Source organism: Macaca mulatta, chromosome 3 (assembly GCF_049350105.2).
Source record: "Macaca mulatta isolate MMU2019108-1 chromosome 3, T2T-MMU8v2.0, whole genome shotgun sequence".
NCBI lineage: Eukaryota > Metazoa > Chordata > Mammalia > Primates > Cercopithecidae > Macaca > Macaca mulatta.
Window position 1 is genome coordinate 173,978,015 of NC_133408.1, and position 24,567 is coordinate 174,002,581.

The 24,567-nt window shown below is 40.1% G+C and overlaps 1 protein-coding gene across 2 annotated transcripts in view; it reads right to left on the reverse strand.

The window, feature by feature from the left end:
* Positions 1-2,161: 2,161 nt before the first annotated feature.
* The window catches only part of SLC35B4 (solute carrier family 35 member B4), a 28,054-nt gene continuing 5,648 nt past the window's right edge, over positions 2,162-24,567 (reverse strand). Inside the window, 9 exon segments of one of the 2 annotated variants that reach the window (NM_001257677.1) lie at positions 6,897-7,976; positions 9,267-9,342; positions 12,380-12,455; positions 13,045-13,154; positions 14,686-14,746; positions 14,954-15,035; positions 18,054-18,103; positions 20,239-20,341; positions 22,935-23,048. In NM_001257677.1, the coding sequence (NP_001244606.1) occupies positions 7,730-7,976; positions 9,267-9,342; positions 12,380-12,455; positions 13,045-13,154; positions 14,686-14,746; positions 14,954-15,035; positions 18,054-18,103; positions 20,239-20,341; positions 22,935-23,048 (919 nt within the window). In that variant the 3' untranslated portion in view covers positions 6,897-7,729. 2 annotated transcript variants of the gene reach the window in all.

Consider the following 24,567-nt stretch of genomic DNA (forward strand, 5'->3'; position numbering starts at 1 on the left):
TCAAGACTGATTGATGACATTTAGCATATAAAAATCTACACCATGCAGGGACACACAGGGCAAAGGGAGACTGTAGTCCCATTACTGAGATTTTTGAGGTGGCATAATGCAGGGATTTAACAGTATGCATTCTGAAATCAGATTTCACGGGCTCAAATCCCAGCTCCAAAATATAAGAGTAATTGAGGCAAGTTAGGAAGCTCATCTGAGCCTCAGATTCCTTATCTGTAAAATCAGGATAATTTTCTTGTCAACGATTTTTCATGAGGACTAAATAAATTGATATAAGTGCCTTGCACGTAGTAAATATATGTTTACTACTATTACTATGTCACTCCATTTAATTGCTGGAATGGAACTTATTATTTTAACAATGCTAAAGATTCTGGGAAATTGATACAGATTTACGGCCTTCTCGAAAGGAGTGTTTCATGCAGTAAACTTCATTCAAAGCTATTACAGGAAATAACGAAACTCCAGTAATCATAATCATAAGCCCCCTTGGCTTTAGAATGCATCCGTACATCATGGAGTCACATGTAAAAATGGAGCCATATGCTAATTCCTTGAAGTGCTGATTAAGAAACAATCAGATGATAAAATAATTTTAATGACATGATTTTAATTTGCAGATAAAGAACATTACTGAAAAGTTCTATTAACAAACACTTGCATAGCCAGATGTGCTTTGTTTTTCCTTTTAAAGCAAAATTTTGACATAAACACATATTCAACTCATTGATATGTATTCATTTCTTATGGCTGCCTGATATGGTTCGGCTGTGTCCCCACCCAAATCTCATTTTGAATTATAATAATCCTCACGTGTCAAGTGCAGGACCAGGTGGAGATAATTGAATCATGGGGATGGTTTCCCCAATGCTGTTCTCATGATAGTGAGTTCTCACGAGATCCGATGGTTTTATAAGTGTCTGGTATTTCCTCTGCTTGTACTTCTCCTTCCTGCTGCCATGTGAAAAAGGATGTGTTTGCTTCCCCTTCCACCATGATTGTAAGTTTCCTGAGGCCTGTTCAGCCATGCAAAACAGTGAGTCAGTTAAACCTTTTTCCTTTATAAATTACCCAGGCTTGGGTATCTCTTTAGTAGCAGCGTGAGAATGAATTAATGTACTGCTGAAATGCTGAATGCAAGACGGGACAAAGAAATTGGATCTTTGCTGACACCCACCTATGTGCTTGGAGCCTTTATTAATGAGGGACATCTCTGCCACTGCATTGTCTGCAATTGTGTTTTGCTGCTAGCCCCAGAATCAGAGTTCTGTGTAGAAGTCTCCTCCACTAACAAGATGATACAATTTGCTAGAGTTGAACTAAACCACAATTTTGTCCCCCAGAAGGTTCTTTACCTTTTTGTAGGCTTGTGGTTCATAACATCTTAGAGTTCAACACACTCTAAGGCCTTAATGACTTGAGAGTGAAAGGGCTTCAGAAGCAGTGAGACCATTCCTGCGTGTAATGACAGGCCCAGGGCTGTTTAAGAACATCCAGCCCTGTCCCGATAAAAGAGTAATGCCATTTTTAAAGAGATGAATTGTAACTATGCTATATTTAGTGCAAAATTTCTCATTTGTTTTTCTTTTTGTGTTCTGTACCTGGGGGCTACTGCATACCATGATTAAAAATAGGCTGGGTGTGGTAAACTGCTTTGAAGAGTTGCTTTCCAGTTGAAGTTTATTTAAAAGCAACATTTCAAAGACAAAGAGAGCTGGTCACTGCAGCTTACAAACGTCAATGTATTTCTAGCAAGGCAAAGAGGTTTTGAGAGATTTGCTACAGAATGTACTGCCACAAACCTCTAAAACTTCCAAAAGTAGGCTGATCCTCTTTAACTTCTGACGCGGGAACCAGCCTGAGAAGTGGTTTATTACTGATCCAGCTGTGAGGAATTAGGAAGACAGGTTGCTGACAATCGTTTGTAGTAAACTATGCCACTGCCACTTTACAAGGTAAAAATTGGAGAGCTTTTGAAACTGCATACAGGCACTTCAAAGGTAATGGTGATTGGAAACACCTGCAAGAAATGTATCACTTTTATTAAGAAACAATGATGGTACAATTCAAGATAAACCCCAGATGTCTGATGAGTTGTTCCAGAAGGTAAAAAATGGCTCTCTCTGAGAAATAATGGCAAAAAGACTCATTCAGTTTGGCAAAACATTTTATTCACAAAATCTCCCATTTCTCCTTAACTCTTTGCTCAAATAACTCTTAAGGCTGGAAGCCGACGTTTGATATTTACACAGCTCAAAATCTGAATACCCACTAATGTCTTGTAGCTGTTCTACATACTCTCAGCTTTCTACTCCCTCCTCCCCCATCTTTGTTCTTAAAACCTAATGGTAGTACTGAATGAAGAGATCAGACGGGATGAATAAAATCCCCACCGTCCCTCCCCACCACATAATTTGTTAGGAAATCCTACTTCTAAAAATCATAGTCTTTTTTTGGAGAACGAGGCCATTCTCTGGAATGAAAGCAACTGGCACAGAAATGACTGGCAATCGCAAGTGATACACAAAGGCATTTTTATTGCGCCGGGGAATAACCACTGCTGCTTTCTTTGGTTCACAAGAGTCGTCTATGCATTTCAAAAGATATCAGTAAGTCAATGTGCCAAAGAAATTATTACAACTTCTTTCTTAGAAAGTATTAGGATTTCTGCTTTTCTTTTTTCACATATCTCTGGCTCCCTTGCAACTTGCCTCATTTGATTAAAATTGACAAATTTTGGTAGGACGGTTAGTAATTTAAGTAGGTAAGGCTCAGGGGAGGTGCCTCAGTATGATACTGAGATCAGACCGACAGACAGTGATCTCCAGGCATCAGCTTCACCTGCTGCAAGCTAACTGTACCAGCTATGGAGAGATGTAAGGGGGGGGCTGGTCACCCCAGGCAGCCTACTTCAGAAACTTTTAAGAATCTTTAATGTTCTATTAGGGATCTCCTTGCACTTTCTTCCTGAGCATCAAATATGCAAGGTGCTAACTACATAATGCTCTTCCCTTCTACCACCAGGCAATCCAGAGAGCCAAAGGCGAGGTAGCAGGCTGCACACTGAGCAATCGCTGGTGTACTTCCTCCCAATGGTCCTTCTTCCTTCTCTTGCTTGGAATGTGAGGAATGTTTCCCCTTATTTGCTTTCTTGCTAACCAGCTGATAGAGTGGGAGCTGGTATCAGGAACCTTCAGGTTTTCCAGAAACGTGAGGGAGAAGAGATCTTGGCAAGCATTCATTTGTTCATGTAACATAAGCCAGACCATATGCCAGGGGCTGGCGATACAGAAATAAGACATGATCCCTGGCCCCTCTCATCCCTGGAATGTCTACTAGGAGGAAGCTGCTGGAAAAAGACAACATGCTACAAAGCCAAGAGGGGCCAGTCTCCATTCCAGCTTGGTACATACTGAACACATCCAAAGCTTATGACTAGTTCTTTTACTTACAAATATTGTTTAGACATATTTTCAAATGTCACGCCAATCAATACTAAGGAATGGATTTTATCTATATTGACAGTTCTTTCAACCTTAAGAGTGAACTGCCACACGTAAGATTCAAATTTTTCAGAAGAAAGCTATTGAGACCAAAATGCTTTGGTTATCTAATAAGGGTGGAATGACTTATAATGCTATTTACTCCAGGCAAAGAAAAACAAAATATAATAGACTTGATTTCAATATAATATTGAATGACTTATAATGCTATTTACTCCAAGCAAAGAAAAACAAAATATAATAGATCTTGATTTCAATGTGGTTCTCCTCCGTGTGGTGCATTTCTCTGTCTGCTTAGGTCAATGCCACCTGGTCCACCAGTGAACATGTCCATCAGCCCTGAGCTAACTCATTGGTTTATAATTATTCCTGACCTAAGGTGTTTTACTTCCCCTCTCCATAGGCATCTGGCACTGTTGAGTGAAACCAGTTAATGGGAAGGTAAAAATAGCAAAATAAGGAAAGTATTGTTTCCCAAATAGAGACGGGAATGGTGGTATAGATTCTCAAATAGAGAAGGGAATGGTGGTACAGACTCTCAGCCCCCATTTTGGGCTGTAACACAATAAACAAACATTTCTACATTAACCCTTCATGTTCATCCTCATCTACAGATATGGCATTCACATACTCTGCCAGATATTCTTACTATTACAAATGTACCCCCCCAATATCAATGCGTATAAGAATGTATAACAAAATACATGCTGTGCAGATATAAATACTCTGTAAAAATCCACAAAAACATCCAGAGGCCCCAAAGAATAGAGGCATAAGCAGATACAAGATCATAGGTCTTTCTTAGCAGAAAACACTGCAAGTGAAGAAACTGGAGTGAAGAAAGTGGGGGAAGGAGTTTGGAAGTGAAATAGAGGAAAGGTGCTCAGGAGATGACTGCGAGATATTTGTTAGAATCCTTGAAAAACATCACGCCCTCTTTCCAGAAGAAAAGAGGTTTACTCTGGGTGGCACAGACCAATTCAGCTTTCATGGTCTTCCTCTGGAGCACTGACCAAATCCAAATACTGCAGCATTTCACTGTGGTTAACTGGATGGAAAGGAGGAAAAAACTAAAAACAAAGTATTTGGATTTGTCTAAATACTTTAGAACTTGATGTAAATGTATCAAGTACATTACAGTTGTTTTAGTTGGATGAAAAAGAAAACAATAAAAAATAAACTAATAAACATGGAGAAGATAACATGTTTCTAATATGACAATAGAGTTTTGGCCAAAGATATGCAGACATTAAGCTAATACAATTCAAATAGCCACCATCTTCTGTTACCTTATCTGTTATACTGTCAAGTTATTCAGCAGGCACACAGGTGCACACACACACACATCGTATTTTCTGGCTAGTGTCCTTTGCTATTTGATTTTTGCTCTAGCATACAGTTTTGGATGTCCTAAAGACTAAACTCTTTGTAAACAAACTATATCCTCATCTCTGAAGCATAAAATTACATGGTCTTGACCCGGAGAAAGAGGAGAGACATTTAATAGACATTTCTCTTCCAGTTAGGTAGGAGTCTGATCTTCAAAATAGTTTATTTGTCCTTTTAATAAAGGTTGAAAAAATGTCCATCCTGGATTGAAAAATCAGTTAACCAAGGGGAACATATATATTTTTTTAAGAGTAGTTTTAAAAAGTATTAACTGGTGTCCATTAGACATATTTGCTTATATTCAGCTACTAGAGAAAAACCAGTTCCCAGGGGATTTGGGGCTTTCTGCTTCTATATGTGGTCATCTTGTACGAGTGTTCTAACCTATTCTGTGCCCATGCATGGCCTCCTATTCATAAGACTGGCTGAAGTATTCACATTGAGATGAACACACATGCTCTAAGACCAGATGCTAAAACCTAATGGGCCCAAGTGCTGTCTGCGCACATCAACACATACCCAATAATGAAAACCTGTAATGTTTTCATCAACATAAAATGGGTGTTATTATGTATGTGAGGCTGCATCCTATTAAGAGTTCAGAGACTCCAGATATGTGGTAATCAAGTCGCCTCTAGGGACAGGTTCTTCTATTAGGTGATAAGAAAAAAGTAGCTTTTGTTGCTTTTAAGAGGTTATATAACACTTGGATATTTCTAGCACCGTCAATTCTGAGGAACTCTACATATTTCAAAGCAAGTGGCTTTTGATCCTATGAATGGGTTCACTTCTAATTGAGCATCTTTCAGAAGAGCCCATTACTGGCTCTAGAACACTGTTAATGTCCAGAGCAACACATTATTACTCTGTAAACTCAGTGATTTAGGTGGAGAAATAATATCCACATTTTAAGTAACAAAAACCCGAGGCAGCTTAAATGACTTCTTCTCCAAGCGACCTGATGACTCTAGGACATTTATTTCCACTGCCGTAGCTCAAATCCATCAGAGAATAGCTCTGGACAGTGGAATAAACATATCACACCATGGAATGAGCCCAGGAGACCTGGAGAGCCACGTCTCAGTTTAAGAACACAATGTGTGCACTACAACCACACACACACACACACACACACACACACACACACAGAGACAGACACACACACAGTCTTTGTCTATAGGCAAAAGGAGAAGTGGCCGGCGAATTCAGCTGCTTACAGGGGAGCATGTACTGGTATGTAAAGTCCCAGCTAAGTAAAGAAAGGGGACGTGAAAGCGCAGCCACTTCCGTGCCCTTTGATCACACACAGACTACAAAAAGTACACACAAGCTACGCATATTACAGCGACAGTGTTCCTCCTACTCAAGACTGTCCCGTGAGAGGAAAACTGGACCTCTGAAATGATTAGCAAAGAGAGGCATGTTTCCACATACAATAAAGCACATCGAACCATCCTCAATACCCACTGAGAATGGTAAGATACCTTATAGGGCAATAAAATAACAACTTTCAATTGTAGTTGAGGTTTGACCTGATTTACACATCACACACTACATATCTCCATCTATGCATTCCCCTGACTGGTCGTGACTCTATCAGAGTCATCGGGCAGAGGGGAATCTCCTGGTGGTGAAGCTTTATCCTACCACTGGAGACCTACCCTTCTGCCCTGTGAGTGCCCGGTTGGGCCAACAGGGGCAGCCATGGCTCTTGTGGTGCTGGGCAGGGCCATCCTGCTGTCACCACTGTGGCCTAGGTAATGGGCTTTAGGGGTGCCCAGTCCGTAACAACCTTTCTTTCTTTCTTTTTTTTTGAGATAGAATCTCACTCTGTTGCACAGGCAGGAGTACAGTAGCAAGACCTCAGCTCACTGCAACCTTCATCTCCCGGGTTCAAGTGATTCTCCTGCCTCAGCCTCCCAAGTAGCTGGGATTACAGGCATGCGCCACCACACCCAGCTAATTTTTGTATTTTTAGTAGAGTTGGGGTTTCACCATGTTGGCCAGATTGGTCTTGAACTCCTGACCTCAAGTGATACGCCCATCTCAGCCTCCCAAAGGGCTGGGATTACAGGCATGAGCCACCGTGCCCGGCACAACCTTTCTTTGTTATGAACACTGTGTCTGCTGTGAGATATGCTGCAGGGCTGCCCTAACCACAGAAAGCAACGGATAGAAGCATCTGACTTTTGCATAGGGAAAAAAAAAAAAAGCAAAATCTGGGAAAGAGGAGTCCCACTAGTGTTGCTCCGGTGTCACTGGGAATCAGCTCAAGGGAACATCTGTTTCCTTCCCAAAACGCGGGAGGAAGTCCAGCCCCGCTGTTACCGGTGTCTCAGTTTACTTGGCCACTCCTGGTGATGGTGGTGCCTGCAGCGTCTGACTGACAGTGAGGTGCTGCTGAGGAAGGAAAAGGTGATGGGAGACAAAAGGGATAAGGCCACAGGATGACAATGACTGCTGTGGCAGAGATGCATTAGAACAGCAACAGAAGGGACAATGTTTTCCAAGACCATGGATAGTAAGCCAGTAGTTCATGGAGGCTCAGAATTCAATAAACAAGAATAATACTGAATATTTTGGTAAACAAAACAAATAAATGAATGGGCTGTTCAATAGTCCAGAACCGTTCTTTTTTCTATTTTAGGGCTGAGGGGTTTCTATTCAGTCTACACGTGTCAGTATGAGCAATATGAGAAGTCCCCTCCTCCTGAAGATTTCCTGTGGCATGGCTGGCTCAGCACTGCGGGTAGCTCGGCATTAACAAAAGCGAAACGGTGGTCCCTCCCTCACGACGACACCGGTCTACGTACTCCAGGCAGGTCTCAGTTCTTCTTGTTGTCCTTCTGAGGCTCACTTTTTGTGGTCCCTAGGTTGTTCCACACCTCTGTGTACATTAAGGTCCCAATGAAGACAAACAGGGTGCCCAGCCAATGCCACAGGGTGAAGGGGTTCTGGAAATACAAGATGGAAAAGATAAGGCTCACAAATTTGCGTAGGGTCACGACGAGCGTGACGGTGAGGGAGGCGCACTCCGTGGTGAGGATGAACACGCCCCGGATGCACACGTACCTGGAGGAGTGGAGTCAAGGTAGTTTTCTGTAGACTATACTTGGGGGATCAGTGGGAGAACCTTCTGGCATGGTCCCTGGCTTAACTTCTCATATTCTAAGAAAACATGAAGTTCTGCTATGGCAGCTATGAGGCTCCTCCTGGGGAGAACCTGCAGAACAACTGTGCTGCCATTCCATTTGTGGGTACCAATTCGAAACTGCCTAAAAAACTGCCAATTATTCTTATGTTGGAGTCTTCCTATGGTTACAATGACAGGCACCTCCAAGGTAATGACAGAGGGTGACACTCTCGGTAAGGGTGATCCCATTCACCTTTATTTATCTTGCCTCCAGCCCTTCTATCCTCTCCTCCAGAAAGGGACTCTATGGCAAATCAAGGAGCTGACTTAGAGGAATGAGGTCAACTGTGATTCGTTTTACTACTTCAAAGACATAATTATTTTCATAATGAATATAAGATCATTCGAAATAACTATTTTAAAAAATGAAAGCTATTTTGAAATTTCTTTTTTTTTTTTTTTTGAGACAGGGTCATGTTCTGTTACCCAGGCTGGAGTGCAGTGGAGTGATCAAGTTTACTGCAGCCTCGATCTCCTGGACTTGAGTGATCCTCCCACCTCAGCCTCTTAATTTGAAATTTCTTTCAGGACTTTGCAGCAGCTTGTGATCACTGGAAATACCTTAGGACACCAAAAAATCACAGGTAGAAATCACAGATGATTCAAGCTATACAGTTTTTTGTTTTTTGAGATGGAGTCTCGCTCTGTCACCCAGGCTGGAGTGCAATGGCATGATCTCAGCTCACTGCAACCTCCACCTCTCAGGTTCAAGCGATTCTCCTGTCTCAGTCTATGGAGTAGCTGGGATTACAAGCACCCATCATCATGCCTGGCTAACTTTTGTATTTTTGTAGAGATGGGGTTTCACCATGTTGGCCAGGCTGGTCTTAAACTCCTGACCTCAAGTGATCTGCCCGCCTCGGCCTCCTAAAGTGCTAGGATTACAGGCGTGAGCCACCGCACCCGCCACTATCAATCAATGGACTCCTCTGCTTCCACTCAGGGCACTTCCTCCCGCTGCCCTGTGCCTTACTGACCTACTGCACCACTAGCACCTCTTCTGCCCTCTACAAGGAGTTCCCTGAATGGGTCTGTCTCCAGCTTGCTGCAGAATAAATCCAGCAACAATCAGATTCAAGTCAACACACTGTTGGAAGACAAGAATGACCATTCCTATGCCAAAAGAACCTGAAGACGACATAAAGGTGACGGCAGAGTCCAAAGGATACTGAGTGATGATGTTCATGAGGAGGTAGAACCACATGATGGGCAGGGTCACTCCGATGCCTGGAATTTCATATAACTCTGTAGAGGTTACAAGAGGATATAGCCACATCACTTTTTCACAGCTGAATTTTTCATAGTTTGAACAGGGTAATACAGACTGAACATAATAGGAACAGCAACATTGTCTTCCTTGCAAATAGAATTGGACCACACATCACTTTACTTGCCTTGACTCCAGTCTATGGCAGCCACTAAAGTCATTAAATTGGTTTCTTAAAACAAATAGTCGTTTTAATTTTTAAGGAAATGCTTTACCATTTGCCTGACTAGTACCTCACTTTACAAAGAAACACTGCGAAGCACAGAAAAGTTGAGAATGATAAAATGATACAGACAGCCTTAACTACTCAACACAAGAGGAATGGCGGCTAGTAACTAAATACCGTTTGGAAATATGTTCAATCACACTAGTAATTACAGAATTCCAAAGTAAATAAGACTGTACCATTTTATAGCTACAAAATTAGCAATTCAATATTTATGTATTTATTTTTCAGACAGAGTCTCACTCTGTCACCCAGGCTGGAGTGCAGTAGCGTGATCTCAGCTCACTGCAACCTCTGCCAGGTTCAAGTGATTCTTGTGCCTCAGCCTCCCAAGTAGCTGGGACTACAGGTGCACAACAGCACACCTGGCTAATTTTTGTATTTTTAGTAGAGATAGGGTTTCGCCATGTTGGCCAGGCGGGTCTTGAACTCCTGACTTCAGGTGATTTGCCTGTCTTGGCCTCCCAAGGTGCTGGGATTACAGGCTTGAGCCACTGTGCCTAGCCAATTCAAAATTTATAAATAATATCTTAATCCGGCAAGTTGGTGATGGAACTGGCAGCCACAGGTTGGTGGCAGTATAACTTGGTTTCATTCTTCAAAAAATCAATTTCATAATCCTTATTAAGGGTATGAAACTATTCATACCCATCCTTCAGAATTAATCCTAGTTAATTCCAAGGAAGAAAAAAGTTCTGCACTCATTAAAGTACTACACATAATAAAGAATAACTCTGAATCAAAATCAATCAAATGTCCAATGATGGTGCAATGGCTACATAAACAAAGGTACTTTCATTAGAGGAGGCATTGTACATTTGATAAAAACGAAAATTGTAGAGATTATATAGCCACATAAAACTCAGAAAAAAAGTAAAAAACAAATATAAAATTATATCCACCCAAGGATTACAGCTATGTAAGAATCTCTGTAAATAGACATGGTCTAGAAGAAAACCAATAAAAATAAAATTAGCAGATGTCTAGGTTGATGGAACTGTGAATAACTTTAAATATATTCTTATGTTAGTTTTAGGCCAGGAGTAGTGGCTCACGCCTGTAATCCTAGCACTTTTGGAGGCCAAAGCAGGAGGATCCCTTTGGCCCAGGAGTTCGAGACCAATCTGGGCAATAGGGAGGTCCTGTCTCTCTTAAAAGACAGACACACACACACACACACTCACTCTTATATTAGCTTTATATAATGACACTTGCACAGTAAATTTGTGGGAGGAAATAAAATATCTAAGATGAAAGAGAATAAAGACATAGAAATCCTCAACGGGTCAGTTTTTTTGTATTACTAAATTGTTTTCAGGTTTTGAATTATACAGCATAATTTAAGAAATTCTGATACAATGATGCTGAGATCTGGTAAGAAAATAAACATCAATTTTCTTTCACCAATAAAATGTCTCATATATATACACACACACATAAAGACTAAGTTTTGGAACTTGGTTCTGGATCAGTGGGCAATGCCAATAATCTGGTATTCTATTGTCTTTGATATACTTAGCAAATATTGAAATGAAAAGGAAGCTAACAAAAGTGATTACTTTTTAATAACTTCAGAGATACACTGTATCTCTGAAGGAAAGACAATGATATCACTTATTTTGATGGACATTTAGCTCTCTTGGAAAATTCACGGATCTCAGACACTTAATCTCAAGAAAAGCAAGAGAAGGAAAATGTATCTTTAACTTGGAAATGATTCTGAAGAAGTTGAAGGCAGATTCTGTAAAACATTTTATCATAAATGCCTAGCCCTGTGATTTTTAGAAGCATTCTAACAATTAAATCAATCACATGGAATTTGACATTTTTATTTCAATAGCCCTTTGCTGTGTGGGATTTCTCAGAGATCTTAAAAACTGTTGTGTTAATATGAAGACATGATTATTTGAGTAATTCAGAGCCTTACAAACTTTCTTACACACTACCTTCACATTTTTGGGGGGTGGGGCAAATGGGAGAGGCAACACTATAAATGCAGAGAATAGTCATAACTTCACGATTCATGCTCAGATAGCAAACAAATGTTTACTGAGCACCTACTGTCATTCCACAAAATGCACTTAAGCATTTGAGGTGTGTGCAACATAAAAGCTTGATTTTAAAAATGTTTATTTGTTCCTTGTGTGTTCACTGTCTATATAATGCTGTTAGTAGATAATCAGATCATATAAGTGATCCCTTTCAAGTTAACTGACAATCTATAGCTAATTTATTAATTGGCCATTTAAAAAAGTGACAGCTAACTTACACTAGAAGCTTAAAACTAATTTTGCTTATTCATCTGCTGCCTATCTCATGTGTAACTAGGAGAAAAACCTTGTCATCATGGAGCTCCCCTCTTGCTCTGCTCCACGGCAGCTTGGGATGGATCTGTGAGCAGCTCTGCCTTTCACGACAGAGAAGGATAAACAGCAGTTGAGAGAGCTGGACGGCAGCCCAACTTCTCAGGGCTCCAGTCTCTGCAGTGTGCTATAAGTATTCATTTGCATTCTCAAAACATCAAACATTTCACATTCAAATGCAAACACACAAATATCAAAGCAAAATAGAAAACTCAAAAATATTCTTTTACTTCATTTGTAAATAATTGAGAAACTCCTCTGAAAGCTTTTGCTGCAGCAATGACTGGAAAGTGGAATGGAGACATTTTCGAAAGGAACACATGATTTGAACAGGATCATGAAAAAGGCCGTGGTCAAGTCAAGAGTAAAACTGAGACTCTGCCTCAGAAACTGTCAGGTAATTCTACTGTCTAACCCCAAACTCACCAGACTTATTGAATAGAACCGCATGGTCATAAATATCAGAAGCCAAGAAGATGAAACCAGGAAGTGGAAGGGCGTGCTGTGGAAAGAAATTGGTCACATAAGTGTAAGTGCAAAAACATTATAGAATAATTAGAGTAGCTTTACAATGATTAAAAGTTGTACAGGTTGTTTGACAGCAATATAAAGAAAAGCAAGTTAGACTTAAATGTATACGGTGCTTCTTGACTACTTCACATTGTATGGCAGGATATCAACTCCCAAATTATGGTTCTTGCCCTTATAGGGTCTGAGGGCCATCACAGACAAAGCAAACAACGGAGCCAGCATCCTTTCCTCAACAACAGGGAATGGAGAAATTTAAACATATAGTCATTCTGCACAAAAGGACTTGCTACATATGCAGACACAATTTAATTCGCTTTGATTGATTGTGTCATCTCATGCAGTGAACTGTGACTCAGAACCCACCAGAGCATCCCATCAAAACCGCTTCAGTCTGTGGGTCTTACAGCCATCTACTAATAATCAACCTCCAACTACACCAGAAGAATGGGAATAGTTCACTTGGAGTAACATTTTACATCAGAAGAATGGGAATAGTTCACTTGGAGTAACATTTTACAACTTAGGAATTTCCATGCTCCCAGGTTCAACAAGTGGCTTACATTATAAAACAAAGCCTCCTTGGAGTGTTTCCCAAATTGTTTGTAGAGGGTCTCTTGGAATATACCCATCCTTGCGGACATCAGAAGAGCAAAAGTCAGTGCCCCAATACCTAAAAAACATCAGGTTACAAGATGTCTGCATTTGTTCATTTCCAGATGTTCTTCTTGAAGAACATTATTGTTTAAAGTCCTGCAAATATTACAAACTAATTGTAGAACATGTACAAAATTGTAAAAAGAAATAAAAATATATTATTACCATCTAGTCCTTTACAGCTTTCTACATCTCCTTATATATTCGTTTATGTAAATTTTTTTACACTAAGACAGGATCAGATTGCATATGGAATTTTATATCTTGCTTTTTTCATGAGCTTTTGCCTGGACTTTTCCTTCAAATCAGTCATTAAAATTTTTTCAAAAGAATGCTTTTAATGACTATGATATGGATATAGCATACTTAGATGTATGAGAATGGTTATTTCCAATTATTTCATTATTAAAATCAATGTACATCCTTGTATACAAATCTTTAAACAAATGTTGATATATTTTAGGATAAACCCTCATAAGTGGAATTACTGAGTCAAAGGCTGTTGGACATTTAAAAAATACAATACTTTTTATAAATAAATATATTTAAAAATATACATATATATTTTTCCGTAAAAGCTGTGTCCATTTATGCCCAAACTATTTTTATAAAAATAGTTGTCTTACTGTACCCTCAGCAGCAATGAGATAACCATTTACCATCTTGCCGGTATGATAGGCCAACATAAAAAGGTATTGCATTTGGGTTTCAATTTGCATTTATTTGATTACTAGACTAGTGAGGCTGAACCTAAAATTGTTGGGTACTACTATTTCCCCCGTGAACTATATGTTCACATCCTTTGCACATTTTTCTCATTGGGTATTTTTCTAATAGCGCATGAGGATCTTTCTATGTTACAAACAGCAACCTAAAGGGATAAAGTTTCAAAGCCAAGAAGCAAGGAGGACACAGTTCTTTCACTGCTATTTCTCTTCCACTTGGTCAGTCTCAATCTGTTATTGTTATCATTGAAAGCCCCTGGGACGATCTCACCTCCGTATCAAAAAACAGGAGAACAAAGCTCTCCAGGAGCTGCCTATTTAATTCCACAGAGAGATCCTTGTATTTTTAAAAATTCCCCAGGAGATTCTGATGATCAGTCAGGTTTGGGAACACTGCCATATGGAACAGCTAACCTCTGAAGAAAATAAGTCTATAGAAATGAGTCCCTCGGAAATTTAAAGAGTCAATTGCTCTAACGGGCCCTTCTCTTGCAGAAGCTTCAGCTCGGCAGACAGATCGTGAAGAGACGGATGACATTCAAAGAGTGTGATGGGCAAGTAGACACACACTTCTTTCTACACCAGTGGCATCCAAGAAAAACATGGATCCATGTTGTAGAACATATTGCCACGGATGTGGGGGCATTTTCTTTTTTTCCTTTCTTGAACGCTAAGGTTCAGAGAAATATGATCCCAGGTGCCTCTCTTCCATGGCATAATTTGTTTAGCTGAAGCTTCTTGCCAAGAAACACGTCTCTTAGGAGAAAACTCAGCAAACACAACTGCAGAGGCAATTAGCTTTATTATAATTATTGTACTTGCCTAGTAACCACCACACAAATGCCTGGAATCCATCATTCTCACTCAAGCTGGACTGGGAAGTCTAGGAAATAAGAAAATAAACTAGGTACAGAGAGCAGAACTACATGCAAGGCGCCAACATACAAGGGAAATATTTATGTTACCCATTTCCCTCCCCTCTTCTCTTTCAAAATCTTTGTATTACCTAAAATTTTGAATTTTATTAATTGCCTGGTAACTGGGCCCCAATAGCAAGTAGTGAACATAAAATGATTTGTGAGCTTCTTACCACCTGCTTTGCTGACATAAAAGTGCAAATAAATATCCCCACAGACACCAGGGCAATGGAGGTATATTTGAATATACTGTATCTGCAAAAAAAAAAAAAAAAAAAAAGAAGAAGAAAAACACCTTAGGAAAGCACAGATATGAATTTCCCAGTGATATTTACAATCAGATGGTGCGTGAAAGTACAAATCACTAAAATATGACAGACAGGATTATTTTCCAGCAGAGTCCACAGAAGTATGCATATGAATGAATCAGGATACTGACTGGTTTCTAACCAACACTTTTCCTTGGTACTGTTTAGTCTGTCTCCAACACTTTGTTGACCAATCGATTATTTCATCAGGAAATAAAAACAGAAATAGACCGGATGTGATGTTGCATTCTGCTCTCAAGAGTCCAAATGAAAGCCTGACCCAGTCCTTACTAGGATCTGTTGCTTTTCCTGTCTTTAGGGGGCCCAAATCTGTGTCCTAAGACACACTATGCAAGTGGAAGAACAGGCTATCAGGTGCAAGTAGCAGGATTCAATACTCAGAACATAATCCAATCATCCATTCTCTGGGGGAGGCTTGTTTTTTTAAATCTCTGAATGACTTAATGTTGTTTTAAAATGTTGGCATAGTTGGATGAGGGGAAGGATATTCAGATTATAGAACTACAGGCAGTAATAACAGTACCATTTCACATTAGCTAGTATCATTAGCACCCTCTCAGATTCTTGGTGATCAAGCAAAAGGCCTCGGGCAAGGATTAAAAGAAATTTAACTAAGAAGATGAACCATCCCAGGTTTTCTACTCAAATACATAGTATTGTTTTGGTCACAGTACTTTGTAAAAGGCCAGCAGAACTAGCTAATAAGCAGAGAAAGGGACCAAAAGGGCCAAGAAGACCACGTTAGAGAGCAGTTGGGGAGGAAGCAGGTATGAGCGGACGTACGGTAAAAAATAATGAACCGGCCGGGCGCGGTGGCTCAAGCCTGTAATCCCAGCACTTTGGGACGCCGAGACAGGCGGATCACGAGGTCAGGAGATCGAGACCATCCTGGCTAACATGGTGAAACCCCTTCTCCACTAAAAAATACAAAAAAAAACTAGCCGGGCGAGGTGGCGGGCGCCTGTAGTCCCAGCCACTCGGGAGGCTGAGGCAGGAGAATGGCGTAAACCCGGGAGGCGGAGCTTGCAGTGAGCTGAGATCCGGCCACTGCACTCCAGCCCGGGCGACAGAGCCAGACTCCGTCTCAAAAAAAAAAAAAAAAACAAACAACAAAAAAAATGAACCTCTTCAGTTCGGAAAGATCACGCTGAAGAGGTTTACAACTCAGGCCAAAAAGAATAATAAAGGCATGGGTAAGGTGAATATAGATTTGATCTTCAAATCTTGGAATGAGGAGCACACTATGAACTTGAGGGTATTCTACCCAAGAGAAAAGGAGATAAGAAGTTAATTCACTCTATTGGAAGGTTAACTTATGGAAATTCCTGCTCTATGGGAAAGAGATACACATAGAAAAGAGTCAAAAGGCTTAGACAGATGCAAGATGACACCGTCAGAACAAGTTCTTAAGGGCAACAGATGCTTGGGAAAGACCCCTAATATTTTGGGGCAATACCAGGAGAACACAACTCCTCTTATAACATGTTCTTTGGTATCCTTGTTACGAGCCAGAATCAAAGGTTGGAAAAGAGCACAGGCCTGTCCCAAGGCGAATTCCACACGATAAGAAGCACAGTGATCACTTCAAAGGTAATAAACCTGACCATCATATGTATACATGTTGAAATGCAGAGAACCAAGAAGAAAGAAAGAAAACTACAGTAGTACTTTTCAGGGAATTCATAAGCCTCAGGAGATAAAGGGTCCATGATACGGAGCCTAGTAGGACAGGACAGCTGTTCTTTTTATGACACAGCCCTTAATACTTAAAAACTCTAGGTTCTCACATTCTGAATTGAAAGCTACTTTCCAAGCACGTATAGAGAGCTTGGGGCTGGATATCAAATACATTGAAAAGTTGCCATCACTTACATAGTTTTGGTCTTACCAGTGAACTTTCCCTGAGAAATTTCCCAAACTGTATGTGTTGTCTCTCGCTAACATCCTTCCTGCTTAGGAGTGAGGGGTGAAGCTCAGAGTGAAGGTGAGAGACAAATACTTTGAAAAAGCATCCCAGGTACTTCTGGTACCTCCTGCTCCTATCCCAAAGAGAGCCACTGGTCATGGTCACAAAGAACAGCCCTGAACTTTTCCTTCCATCTTCTTGGCTATTTGGGCCTTTGTTAGGAATTTCCTTTTTAATATGTACAACCATTCCTTAGTTCGCTATGCTGTACTGATAAGCATCTTCTAGGGCAGCAGCATCCCATGGAATTTCTGGGATGTTAGAAATGTTCCACGTCTGGGCTCTCCAACATGGTTGCCACCAGCCACGTGAGTCTACTGAGCACTGAAAATGTGACTAGGAGTTTGAGACCAGCCTGGACAACATGGCGAAACCCAATCTCTACCAAAAATACAAAAAAAATTAGCTGGTCATGGTGGCACATGCCTTTGGTCCCAAATACTTGGGAGGCTGAGGTGGGAGGATCACTTCAACCTGGGAGCTGGAGGCTGCAGTGAGCCAAGATCGCACCACTGTATTCCAACCTGGATGACAGAATGAGACCTCGTCTCCAAAAAAGGAAAAAAGAAAAAAAAAGTGTACATGACTAATGAAACTGAGACACTAAATATTTAATTTTCTTTAATTTTGAAAAATGTAAATGTAAATAGTCACACGTGGTTCATGGTGACCATACTGCACAGTGAATCTCTCTATCATCTTTTTAAGTTGGCTTCGCAGGTTATTATGATACTAAAATTCAACGATGGCAAGAGCTATTCACTTCTACATAGAGACCCCACAGGTGTCGCCTCTTACCTGGTCAGCTGCTTCAGGACATTGCATGATTGGGCCTCACTGGTAAAGAACTAAGAAAAGAGGTAGATGGCCAGAAGCAAACTTATCACTACTTTGGGACAAGGAATCCAGATGACTAGCTTATGGACAGGGGCTCAGGATATCATTTCCATTCACAAAATATAGAAGTATATTGTTTACCTTTTCTTCAAAATGATAATTCCTAGAATCATGTTGGCAATTAGAGAACCCTGCAAAAGGAGACAACAGTAACAGGTTTAGTGCACTAGGAAAAAAACATAATTCGAGATGAATAGGAACATGGGCAAGGGGGAAAAACATGGAATGAAGGAGGCTAGGATGAATAATTAGTAAGATTTAGTTGTTCTTATGACGGCAAAAGTATAAACCATAAAAAGCTATTATGATGGCCGGGCGTGGTGGCTCACGCCCATAATCCCAGCACTTTGGGAAGCCGAGGTGGGTGGATCACCTGAGGTCAGGAGTTTGAGACCAGCCTGGCCAACATGGTGAAACTCTGTCTCTACTAAAAAATACAAAACTTAGCTGGGCATGGTGGCAGGCGCCTGTAATTCCAGCTACTCAGGAGGCTGAGGCAGGAGAATCGCTTGAACCTAAGAGGTGCAGATTGCAGTGAGCCAAGATGGCACCATTGCACTTCCAGCCTGGGCAACAAGTGCGAAACTCTGTCTCCAAAAATATATGTGTGTGTGTATATATATTTTAAAAAAAACCTTTTAAAGATGACAACGAGAATAAAAAGGATCAATTCTCAATATAGTCATTATCAGCCCTACTTATAGGCATGTTTTACATCCCACGAATACTGTATTTTCATATTTGTTTGAAAAAAATTTGCAGATATGTGGATCCATGAGGTTCAAACCCATGTTGTTCAAGGGTCAACTATAATTGGTCAGTGTTGAAGCTAGGGCTAGCAGGAATAAATGATATCATGGACTTATATTTGTCAAAATTTCCATCTACCTAATTTATAGGAGCTTTTAATAAGCTTCTCCCTATTACCTGCACCCTCCACCCCTGAACACTTTTTTTTTCCCCTTAGACGGAGTTTTGCTCTTGTCGCCTAGGCTGGAATGCAATGGTGTGATCTTGGCTCACTGCAACCTCTGCCTCCCGGGTTCAAGTGATTCTCTTGCATCAGCCTCCCAAGTAGCTGGGATTACAGGCATGTGCCACCACTTCCAGCTAATTTTGTATTTTTAGTAAAGACGAGGTTTCTCCATGTTGGTCAGGCTGGTCTTGAACTCCCAACGATCCGCCCACCTCAGCCTCCCAACGTGCTGGCATTATAGGCGTGAACCACCGCGCCCAGCCCCTGACTAGTTTTAATGGGAAAAGTCATGCAAGGATCTCTCTGCTCTCTAAAAAGGCGACAATCAATCAACAGGTGTTTATTGAAAGTCTACTATGTTTTCAATGCTTTGAAGGTCACCTTAATTATTATAGTTGCTGGCTGGGCGCGGTGGCTCAAGCCTGTAATCCCAGCACTTTGGGAGGCCGAGACGGGCGGATCACGAGGTCAGGAGATCGAGACCATCCTGGCGAACACGGTGAAACCCCGTCTCTACTAAAAAATACAAAAAACTAGCCGGGCGAGGTGGCGGCGCCTGTAGTCCCAGCTACTCGGGAGGCTGAGGCAGGAGAATGGCGGGAACCCGGGAGGCGGAGCTTGCAGTGAGCCGAGATCCGGCCACTGCACTCCAGCCTGGGCGACAGAGCGAGACTCCGTCTCAAAACAAAACAAAACAAAACAAAAATTATTATAGTTGCTTTGGAAACTCCCTCCGGGAACAGTACAATCTCACAAAAATCTCAGACCACATGGAAATGTTATCATCACAATTATCAGCCTTTTTTGCCTGGAGTGCTTTGGGAGAAACTCTACCTTCATCAAGAATTTCCCTTTATTATCTCAAGTCTCTGCTTTAAAAAATAAAATCAGAAAAGACAAGTATCTCTTTCATGTTCTGGAAGTAAATGTACTTTTATGAAAGAAAGAAGTAAGTGATAAGAAATACGTTAAATAACATAGCATGTTTGAATATAAAATCAAAGAGATGAGGGAAAATGAAGGCAAAATCTGTTTCCTAGGGAAAATTTAATTTTCTTTTTATTAATCACTCATTAGACCTCAGATGAATAAAAGTAAACCATCCACTTTGAGATTTCTCTTTTTGCCTTACTTTTCAGATGAAAGCCATTTTTGCTCATGCATTCACAAACCTATTCTTCTACTCAAGACCACTTACTACAAGACCCTTCTAGTTCTGCCATATATTCAATTGACCTATTTAACTATACTTTTCAGACGAACATACACACGGGATCCGGCAGCACTTACCGATCTAAATATCATATGCAGGGGCATGGCAATGTTGAGATTCAGGGCATAGTTGTTCACCACGCTCACGGTGAAGAACATGGTCACCATTATGGCATAGTACCTGAAATGCAGACAGAATAGCTCATCAAACAGAATCTAGGATTTCAAGAAAATCAAGTATAGGAAATATGTATTTTTGGCTAAAAAGGCATTTTGCATATTTCCTCTGCGTTACAAAATTGCATCGCTATTATCATGCAATGTCAACTACTAAGTAAGTATCAAAATGCTTCACAAAGCCAGACTAACATGGGAAAGTCTGAGTTATAAAATACATTTAAAGAAACACTAGTATTTTTCAAGTATACATAGCAACTTAAAATGATTGCATTGGTTCTTTGTAAATAATTTTCATATACCTCTGAAGAACTTGCAAATGGCTGATTCTCTCAAAAACGTCCTCTATACACTTGTTTGTACTGTTAATTTTCGCTGTTTCTAAAGAAAGTATTCGCTAAGTTAAGGATTATTTTCAGCCTAGCAGCTGCTAAATTCTCCCGCATTCTGAACTAGTGGCCTCCAAATTAATGAGGACATGGTTTGACTTGTACAGATTTTTATTTAAAATCAGGGTCTCTGTTTTTTGAAAGTTTATAGGTCTTAAAATAATAACAGAAACAAAAACCAAAAAAAAAAAAAAAAAAAAATCCAGTAACCCTAATAACTTAAAGGGATAAATACAAATGAATAATTATGAACAGATGAATAAACAAACAATTTTACATTTGTATGTCATCACTGTGATCCAGAAAATACATAAGATGCCTTCTACATATATTGGGCTAAACTATATAAAATTGCCGTTTTTATAGGTCAACAAGTTGAATGCCAGAAATTTCACATGACTCAACTTACCATATTCAGTAAGAGAAAAAACAGTATTTAAAATAAATGGCTAAAGAATGCAGGGCAAAGGCAAATATGTGGTTCCCTATTCTTCAGGAAATGTTGATCTTTGAGATTCCCAACCATTTTCCACCTTTGCACAGCTGAAGGATATGACGGCAGTGAGTCCTAAGCGATCTTCCCTGAAAGAACCCATTCTGCGTTGCTAGTTAGGTGTGGAGCCATACACCACAACAGGCCAGTCAAGCCATGGCTAAACTAATATAGTCTGGAGAGTCTGAGGAACTTGACAATGAACACACATGCAAAATTACCAGCAACAGCTTCTTCACAGCTTCTAAACAACATACTATCTGCAACTTTATCAGGTTTCTTGCCAAATTTTCTTAGTTCTATCTTGAAGACGTGCCATTTACAGAGAGTTTGTCAAGGTCTTTTAGGACAATTAATTTATTCCACATTGCTTGCCCAGAAATTGTGGATGGGGATGAATGACATGAGCAAAATTTTGATTATGGCTCCACCTACAGAAAATAAAATGGCCACCGCACATAGGACATGCATGGGAATATGGTTATGAGGGCAAGATCACAGAGACCCTCAAAGGGCAGGCTGGGGAGTCTGGATGTCATTCAGAACATCATGGTAACCACAGAGTGAGGCCACGTGATAAAATGATATTAAGTGAAATGGACGGATGACGAGGTGGGAGGCAGGGAAGTCAGTCAGCTAGGATGCTATTATAAAAGATACGGTGACAGGGTATACTTCCTGATCTATGCTAGTGGTAGAGAGAATGGGGAGAGACAGTGGGAAGAGGCGGGAAAGGGCCAGAGGAGTCAAGAAATGCTGGGGCTTTTACTGCAATGTAAATGCTGGTCTTTAGGGGCAGAAAGTTTTATGCAGATACTAAAGCCAATGAAAAACAAAAAGTATCTGGAATATTTAGCATCGCATTGGGAACTTTAAAAGTATAATATTAACAAAATTCAGCCAGATTTTCTACAGCAGGCTACGTAGGAATGCTGCAAAAGAAAACCAACAAAGACGGGCCTTCGCCTTCGTACTTGGATATATTCATACCAGAATGTCGCTCTAAAAGGGAGTAAGTGATACCATCCTACTAAATTCTCACAATTGGATGGATTACACTTTTATCTCGAGTCACTCTCAGCAAGAAAGGTGAGTTTTCAATACATTGTTTATCGTAAGAACTGCCCTGTTTTCTATTTGGCCCCATTAGTACAATTAGGCAAATTTGGACTAATGGACTACAGGTCTGGCATCAACAAATTTTGACTTTGCTTGCCATTCATTTTCTTTTAATTCGGGTGAAATTCTTGTAACATAAAATTAACTATTTTAAACTGAACAATTCAGTGGCACTTAGTACATTCACAAAGTTATGCAACTACTACCTCTATTTATTTCCAAAAGCCATTCGTTTTTAAAGAGAAACAAGGATACTCCTCTTTTAGAATGTTTGATAACTTTACCAACACAGAAGACAGCATAAAATTTGTGGTCACACTAGGCCTTCTGAGTAATCTCATACTAAATAAGAACACACACACATACACACTCTTGTCTCCATCATGGTTATTTTAAATCTTGTGGCAGAAATTTTAGTTTGGAAGTAGGCACCCTGGATTTTCACAAGGTATTAAATTCAGAAAATGACTTAGTATTCTACTGATATCTCTGAAATAAATCTTACAAAAGAATGTCTCATACTCCTTTTATACAGGTACCACCTCTTTACTTTCTTAAAAAATCCAAAAGCTAAAAGAGACTCTAATGTACCATACCTTATTGGGATAGCTGGTGGCTTCCTTCCCAAATCAGCTTCAAAGAGGAAGCCTTCCACAGCAATAAATAAAAATTGTGCAAATGTCACAATGTTCCCACATCCTGGATGCTTCCTGTATAGTGAATAACAAAAGAGGAGGGGAAAGGCACAAAAATGGAGATAACACTAAAATGCATTCTAATTAGAGGGCCAGAATAACAGGGTGGAGGGATTTCGATTACCCACTGTCCTTTATCTCAATGTTCATAGCCTTTGGATCACATATATTTAGCATTGATCTCACAGAGAAGAATGTCAAGCTTTCTTATTTTACTCTTCCTTGCGTGTACCAGGCCATGAGGGAGAATTACTGTGACACACTTGTTTCCAGAACTCTGATACAGCTTTCCTAGTAAGCTGTAGGAAATTGGTCATAAGTTCTTATTGGGATCTTTGCTTCACCAAAAAGGTCTTTAATCAGGATCCTAGTCAGCTTAGGCAGCAAAGCCCAGAGACAGAAATATGCTCAGGTCTCCTGGAATGTTTATATATCCCTCCTGACCAGGAATCACCAAGACTGCTGTCAAATGAAAAATGAACCCAATGTTGATGATAGGGACATTACTTTAATGGTAATGGTGCCCAGCAACGGGGCAAAACTTGGTTCTTGGGATGGGGGGAATCTTATTCTTTTTATAATAATAAAATACAAATATACATACAGTACCTGAACCAGTACACCTGGGGGAGGGATTAAGAAAACAACGTCTAAAAAGTATTCTGGAAGAGGCATAATGAACAAAAGACTGAAAAACACTGCCGTAGTCTACTATTCTCCACAACACTTAACCCAGTGTTTTGAATATATTAGGCACTCAAAAAATGCTTGTGGAATTCAATAGATTCTCTTTAGCGGTCTATGAAATAGTTGGGGAAGATACCCCACGTTCAACAGTGATTGTTAGGAACAAATTTACAAAGTTAAAAACTTTCTCCTGACATTCATCTTGAGGCACTCTGAAAACCAGTCATTTAAAATGTTCAGGTTTTCTTGAGCTTGTCTTCCATTCAGCTCTGCTCAATCACTGGAAGAAGAACAAAGTGAGCAGTTATCTTTGCTCTCCTGAAGCTTCCAGATTTCCTATAATCCCAATATTCACCCGCCTTTGTATTCTGCGTTTTCATCTTGACCGAAGGCATTTACCTGAAGCTGATGAAGACAGAGATGTAATTGTATTATTACATATTAATATAATGCTACTTATCAGAAATGACTCCATTCTCCATTGGTGGTGTTAGTATTATATATAAAGCAATGCCAAGATAGACAAGTCCTTAAATATATCCATCAGGCACAAAAATAAGACAGCCCAGGCAGGAGCCATTCCTACAGAGCGAGGCTTACTAACTGAAGCAGAACTGTTGCTACTCTTTAAGTTCTGCTGCCTATGAAGGTTTCCTTGAAAACTGCTACCTATTCAATTCAACAAGTTCTCTTTTAGCACTTCTTATGTTCAAAGGACAAGGCTAAATGCAGGAATCCATAAATAATCATGTAAGACATTTACCTCATTCAAGGAGCTAATTAAAACCACTAGCCTAAATATGAGCAACAGAAAGAACTTTAACTCTAGACGGTTGCTAGCACGGTG